The sequence below is a fragment of the Muscardinus avellanarius genome (assembly GCF_963383645.1).
Source record: "Muscardinus avellanarius genome assembly, chromosome: 10".
NCBI lineage: Eukaryota > Metazoa > Chordata > Mammalia > Rodentia > Gliridae > Muscardinus > Muscardinus avellanarius.
This window is the reverse complement of record NC_137796.1, coordinates 41,453,870-41,461,437: the sequence shown is the minus strand read 5'-3', so window position 1 is coordinate 41,461,437 and position 7,568 is coordinate 41,453,870. Positions and strand designations below refer to the sequence as shown.

Genomic DNA, 7,568 nt, shown 5'->3' with positions numbered 1-7,568 from the left:
TTTGCCTCCATTTTTCCAGGATAATTGGCAGATAAAATGCTGGGTATAAACCAGAGTTGAGTTAGAAGGTGATTAGATACTTTACAATAGGATTTTTAGTCTTTTGGAAGGTTTTACAATAAAATTAATTTCTTTGGCTAACTTAATATATATTTAAAATAAAACTCATTTTGTTTGTGTATAAGCTTTTTAGGACCATGGGGGTAAGTCAGGTTATGCCTGGCATGCCCTTACTTCTGGATGGCATCTGTCCTGCTCAGGCCCTTCCCTGTCGTAGTGTTATTTTATTGTCACAGTATCTGTGTGAGGAGAAGAGCCAAAGGTGACTCTTCCAGAGAGAAGGAGGAGGCATTCAATCTGACTAAAAGCAGAGGGGCTAGAACAGAGCCCGGAGGCGGGGGGACACAGGGCAGCCAGAGCAGCAGAGCAGGCAGATATGTCTGCACTCTCCTCCACCTTCTTGACATATGTGGCCAAACACACATTTGGGAGATAACTGCTGCAAATTCTAAATTCAAGACCTGAGTAACAGACATCAGAACTTGGGCCAGGTTTCCCCAGAATCTTATTGCTCAAAGTAAGCTGTGAAGGCCACCTGGAGTTGTATCTAACAAGATAGTAAATGCTTCCTATGTATCTGTGAGGGAGTCATTGATCTACCGTATGAAAAAGGGAAATAAATAAATGGGGGGAAATGAGGGAAATTTACAGTGGCTGCTAGAGCATAGAATACTTTTGGTCTCTTCTGGGAGTATAAAGAAGTTCTGAAAACCTGCCTTTGTAGTAATATGGTAGACCCAGGAATTCATTCTAAAAGCTAAAAATTATTTCCCAGAATTAAGAGGACTTTTGCCGGGCGTGGTGGTGCACACTTGTAATACCTGTGCTTGGGAGGCGGAGACAGAAGGATCATGCAGGTTTGAAGCCAGCCTCACTGGCTTAAGAGACCCTGTTTCCAAATAAAAATATAAAATAGGTCTGGCAGTATAGCCCAGAGGTAGAAGGGCTTCCAGGAACCCCAGTACCACCAAAAAAAAAAAAAAGGACTTTTTTTTGTTTGTTTTGTTTTTGCGGCACTAGGGATGGAACCCACGGGCATTCTTCCTTCAAGCTATACCCCAGCCCTACTTTTTATTCATTACTTTTTTTGAAACAGGGTCTCGCTGAGTTGCAAAGGGCCTAAGTAGCTGAGGCTGTCATTGAACCATGATCCTCCTATCTCAGTCCCCCAAATCCTGGGATTACAAGCTTGTGCCACCATGCATGGCTAAGAGGACAGTTTTATATCAGAGACATTTATATTTTGGCCAAAGAGTTTAGCTGGGTGTGGTGGCGCACGCTTGTAATCCCTGTGACTAGGAGGTGGAGTCAGGAGGATCGCTTAAGAGACCCTGTTTCCAAATTAAAAAAAAAAAAAAATTGGTCTGGAAGTAGAAGGGTTTCCAGGAACCCCAGTACCACCAAAAAAAAAAAAAAAAAAAAAAAAAAGTTTATATAACCAAAAGCTACTGAGGAATAGACCCTGCCCCAAACTTCCTCAGCCAAGTTCCTTCAGCTGATTCAATTTTCCAGCCTATAAATTAGAGGACAGTGTGGCAAGAAAGAAAAGTGCTGATGGAGTCTTGGGCCAGCCGAAGCTCCAAGGAGAAGCCCCTGTTCTGCTGCTTTGATTTCCTTTCTGGCCCTGCCAGAAGACCTGTCATGTTTGGGCTCTTTAGTCCTACCCCAGTTTGCAGACCCCACCCTGCCCTTGGTTTTGCCTCTGCCAACCATTTCCCTGTCAGCATGGCAAAGCTTCCTGACTGCAAGAATTATTCTAAAGGTCATTGTTCTAAAGGTCCATCTTTCCATGTGTGTTGCAATATACATGGAATTCTTTGATTCAGTTGATTCTCTGGTTGCTTCATCTTGCCCTTCCTTAACTGTCCCATGTGTAGAACTATATGGCTTTTTAAGAGTAATTGCTTAGCCAAGCGTGGTGGCACATGCCCGTAATTCTAGTACTTGGGAGGCTGAGGCAAGAGGAGTGCAGGTTAATGACTAGCCTCAGCAACTTTGTGAGGCCTTCTGCAACTTGGGGAGACTCTGTTTCAAAATAAAATAAGGCTGGTGGTATAGATCAGAGGTAGAAAGCCCCTGGATTTAATTATCAATACCAGCAAAAAAAAAAAAAAAGTACTTGATTAAGGAATTCAGTGATGTGTACTGGTTACAGAATGTGTATCTGGTACCCTCATGCATTGACTCTGCAGCATCCCAGTTGATACCAGTTACTTTTCATCCATCTCCTGCACAATAATCTAGTCTAGAGGTGGTTTTTCTCCATTTCAAAGCAAGATATCTGACCTTCTGCTCAGGGTCACACAGCTTGCAAATGTCAGGGTGGTCCCAGAGTCCCTTCTTCTCTGGCTTGGCACTAGCTCAGATGCCCTGTGGCATAAAGAGGACATGAGGCTGGGACTTTCTGGTCGCCACCAGGCTTTGTGTGTTGAGGATTGCCTGAGCCAATTGAAAGGCCACTGATGCAAGAGAGGTCAGACTTGCCTCCCTTGTGATGAGCTGGTGGAGCATGTGGCTGGGGTTGCTCCTTAATCTGCTCTAAATCAAAGTTAATCAGAGAGCAAGGAAGACCTTTCATCCACTCTGCTGTTTCTGTTTGCATATTAACTGTTGCCCTCTTCTCTGTGACAAAGGACTTCTCACATGACTTGGCTGTCTGTCATGCCCACAGCCAAGCTTCTTCCTCTCCAGAAAATATGGACCTTTCCTCAAAACTCTCAGAAGAGTAGCATCTGGGTGCAAATACTCTTCCACCCACTGAGCTTTTCTTTCAGTTTTCCTTTAAGGTCTGCCAAGATGCCCATCATGGTGCAAGACATCATGAAATTGCTGTGTTCCATGTCTGAGGAAAGGAAAATGAAGGCTGCCGTCAAACACTCCGGGAAGGGCGCCCTTGTCACAGGGGCCGTGGCCTTTGTTGGTGGTTTGGTTGGTGGCCCACCGGGATTAGCTGTTGGTAAGTGTGGGTGTTCTCACAGGGACAGCCAACCTCATGGGTGTGATAAAGGGTCCTGGGAACCACAGGGAGGAACGGACCTCAGAAAGAGCTTCCCCTCCTGAAAGTCCAAGGCTCAGAGCAGCAAGAGAGCTGCCTTTTCCTCTTGGAGTCTTCATCCCGGCCCTTTGTTTTACCACCTATTTCAATTTGGGAAGCAGTTTCTGGTAAAGAATGAAAGTGTACTTAATTTTCACATTGTACCTTGGAACTAAGATGAAGTTACTTCCTTTTCATTGGAAGCAGGAAGAATTATTGTACCCCAGGCCTTGGGCTATCTACCAGGCTCAGGGCTCTAGCCGAGCGTGGGCTTCCAGATGGAGGCAGGGAGCTGGTTGCTGTCCAGATGAGGTCAGGGCCAGATAAGGCTCCCTTGAAGTGACCTTGATGAACCCTAGAGCATAGTTTAACTGGTGTCCTCATGACAGCTGTAAATTCTTACAGAATGCCTGCTCTGTGCTGGGGAGACAGGGGCCTCAGAGACTCACAGTTGAGTGAAAACCCTTTCTGTATGGCTTGCAGTCTTCACATGAAGGCTAGAGAGGAAACTACTTTTATGTTGAGGTTGGCTTCTCTTTCTCAGCTCACTGTTTGGAAGCAGGATTGGCATTCAAGGACATTTCATGAAGTTAATGTTACATCAGGGAGAAAAATAGGCATATGAATGGCCTCAGACCTTCCTGATACATACTTCCGTTTGTAAGTTCTTTGAATTTGCAAGTCCTGACTTCAGTCTCTTGCCTTCCAGGAAGGAGCAAGCAAGGGAAGAGGAAAGGCTACTTCCTTCTTTCTTAATCACATTCTAAATCTTTGTCCCCACATCCATCTAAGTGCTCAAGAGGGCCTTGCTGGGATAATTTTTATCATATAGCTGTGCCCAGTTGCCATTTGGGGAGCACATATTTTACTCAAATTGAGTCAAAGCTAATACAGAACAGGATGTCTACAAAGAGAAACCCAGGGGCTTTGCTATTTCCAGCTCCTGATCCTGGGTAGGATCATCATTTTGCCCAGAAAACAAAGGAATTTTCTCTTCTCCAAAGAGCTCATAATTTGCTGGTCGATATTCCTGGCAACTTTTTGCATTAAGTGCTGCTCTAAATCAAATATTGATGTTCTCATAACGGTTTAGTGCAGATGAGTGCAACTCTTGTCGGCTCTAAGCATTCACTGGTGTCATGGGGGAGAGTTGAGTAAAACTGGTAAATTAGCTCCCCCCACACACAATTCTCCTTTCCTTTGGAGAGGAGATAAACCTGGCTAGGGACAGTGTTTAGGCTCCAGGACTTGAGATTGTTCCTCCCTGGTCTCTATACCAGCTGCCTTTCTGCTTGACTTCAGGAAGTGAGGGCTGAGGTTTTGATGCCTGTCTTCTCAGCCCAGCCTGCAAGCGTGTGTGTGTAGCTCAGGGGCATTCTCCAGCCCTTTTTATATTTTATTTTGAGACAGGGTCTTGCTAAATTACTGTGCGCTGGCCTTAAACCTATGATCCCCTTGTCTCAGCCTCCCAAATACTGGGATTATAGGAATGTGCCACTGCACCCTCCTTAGACTGTGTTTTTAAAAAATAAACTTTTCATTCTAAAATAATAATTAGATTTACAGAGAAATCTCAGAGGTTGTGCAAAGAATTCCTACACATCCCTCACCCACTTTCAGTTTCCCAAGTGTTAAACTATATGGCAGTACATTTGTCAAAACTAAGAAACTATCACTGACCTATTACTATTAATTGTTCTCCAGACTTGATTTAGATTGCCTGGTTTTTTTTGGTTTTTATTTTTTTGTTTTGGTGGTACTGGGGATGGAACGCAGGGGCCTACTACCTCCGGGCTACACTCCCAGACTATTTTTTTTATATTTTATTTGGAAACAGGGTTTCTTAAGCCAGCTGAGGCTGGCTCGGAACCTGCGTGATCCTCCTGTCTCAGCCTCCGAAGCGCGGGGATTACAAGCGTGCGCCACCACGCCCGGCAGATTGCCTAGTTTTTACATTAATGGCTTTGTTCTGCTCCAGGATCCAGTTTAAGGCATCACATTGCACCACTGTTGTCTTTAATCTCTTCTGGATTGTGAGTTTCTTAAACTTTCTTTGTTTTTCATGACCTTGTTAGTTTTGAGAAGTACTGAACATTTATTTTATACGATGCCTCTACATTTCGGTTTGTCTAATGTGTTTCTTGTGATTAGACTGGAGTTAAGGGTCTTTTTAAAGAACACCTAGGAGGTGGAGTTTCCTCTTGTATCATTTCAGGGGGTATCATGACATCCAAAAGACATCTCTGATGATGTTGACCTTGATCACTTGGATAAGGTCATGAGCCCTGGGTTTTTTTTCCACTGTAAAGTTTCTGTTTCCCTTTCCATATTCTGTTCTTTAGGAGTGAGTCACTCAGTCTAGCTGTGCTGCATCTTTAAATATCTGATTGCTGATATTTAAAAATGTAAGCTGTTTTAAAGATACGAATCTGGTATTCCATGTGGCAGCAATTGGTTGGCATGGGCAGCAGCTGTTCCTTGAGATGGGAACCTAGCTCTCCAGGTCACCACAGGCCCACTCTGCCCACTCCTCTCCTTAGCTCACCCACCTAGCTCCTGAATGCACTTGAGTTTGAGACCCCTGCCTGGGCATGACTCCTCACCCTGGACCTGCATATAGCTTGCATGTGGCCTGCACGTGGCTTGGTTAGGTGCAACTTTCCATTGTACAAGATTATCAAGTCCCAAAATAACATACTTTAATTTTGACAATAAATTTTTATTGTAAAATAATGTTTGTGCCCTTGTTGGTTAGCATGAAGAGAAGTAGTAAAGTACATTAAATTTGTTATTTGTCGCCACCACGCTTGTAATCACTGCGCTTGGGAGGCAGAGACAGGAGGATCACGCTGGTTCGGAGCCAGCCTTGCTGGCTTAAGAGGCCCTGTTTCCAAATAAAAAATATAGGTCTGGGAGTGTAGCCCGGAGGTAGAAGGGCTTCCAGGAAGCCCAGTACCACCAAAAAAAAAAAAAAAAAAAAAAGAATTTGTTATTTGTCAACATATATCTTGGAGAGAAACATTGTTTCTGCTGGGTATGTTGGCATATGACTATAACCCCAGTACTTGGGAGGCTGAGACAGAAGGATTGCAGGTTTGAAGACAGCCTCAGCAATGTAGTGAGACTCTCAACAACCTAGCAAGATCCTGTTTCAAAAACAAAAAATAAAAAGGACTGAGGTAAAATGCCCCAGGTTCAATCTCAAGTCAAGTGTCTGTCTGCGCCTCTCTCTCTCTCTCTCTCTCTCTCTCTCTCTCTCTCTCTCTCTCTCACACACACACACACACACACACACACACACACACACACACACTTTGCTTCCAGAGAAAAGAACCTTCTTATCTGTCCCCAGGGTCCTTTAAGCACAGTTCTCTGGAAAGTTCAAGGGCAAGGAATGTAATAGCTATTGTGAAGGAAGAAACTTAGTCTCACCATGGTTTTTCTAAAGAATGCTATTGCTTCTCAGCATTTTCTTTGTGATGAGACACTTTTATGAGAAGCACTGGGACTTTCTTCAGCCTCTGAAGACAATTTCAGTTATCACAGTTCTGAGGTGCAGGTTATGCTTTATTTTATATCTGTAAGTGTGGAGCATGGGGAAGGACATGTTTGGATGTCAGTTATCTTGGCCAAATGGAATGAAGACCATAAACCTTTGCCCTCTGTGCTGCCTGGCGAAGCTGAGCTTGTTCTGACCCACTCATCATGACAGTGGACATGCTCTCAGCAAGAACCGAAGGCCATCGTTGATGAATAAGGCCCAACTAATTGAACCCTTTCTTGTTTTCTAGGGGGTGCCGTCGGGGGCCTATTAGGTGCCTGGATGACAAGTGGACAGTTTAAGCCAGTTCCTCAGATCTTAATGGAGCTGCCTCCTGCTGAGCAGCAGAAGCTCTTTAATGAAGTCACTGCCATCATCAGGCACTTGGACTGGATGGATGCTGTGCAGCTGACCACCCTGGTCATGGGTAGTGAGGCCCTACAGCAGCAGCTGATGGCCATGCTGGTGAGCTATGTCACCAAGGAGCTGCGGGCAGAAATCCAGTACGACGACTAGGCTGCTCCTCCCGCGAAGGGGAATATCGTCTAGATGATTCTGTGATTCTCTGGAGGTGACTGGGGAGTTGGAGGAAGCCCAGTGAGCCACCCTACGAAATCTACATGACATCAGTGTATCACCTCCAAGTAGAGTGGAAGGTCCGGCTAGAGATGCTGTTGCGTTGTGTTTCGTGTTGTGTGTGCTGCTGTGCACTAGTCCTGCCCAGCAGCCCTTGACTGGGAGGCTGGAGAAAGTGGAGCCTAGCCTCTACAGGCCTCAGCAGTGTTCTGAATCCTCTCGGATTGGGTGGAAGTCTGGAAGAAGCTAACTACACTCATTCTCCTCATCTTGTGGAGATGACTTCTCTTCCAGGCTCCCATCACAGGCCTGCACTCCCTCAGGCTCTGGAGTCTCAGGATCTCGGAGCTGGGCCAT

At 45.1% G+C, this 7,568-nt stretch overlaps 1 protein-coding gene across 1 annotated transcript; it reads left to right on the top strand.

Annotated features, from left to right (window-relative positions):
• Window positions 1–2,850: 2,850 nt before the first annotated feature.
• Window positions 2,851–7,151, top strand: LOC308269028 (protein C19orf12; the record flags this gene model as incomplete). Its single annotated transcript, XM_080704160.1, has 2 exons — window positions 2,851–3,016; window positions 6,886–7,151. Exons 1-2 carry the CDS (start codon window positions 2,857–2,859, stop codon window positions 7,149–7,151), a joined length of 426 nt encoding a protein of 141 aa, XP_080560286.1. The 5' UTR covers window positions 2,851–2,856.
• Between the last annotated feature and the right edge of the window lie 417 nt (window positions 7,152–7,568).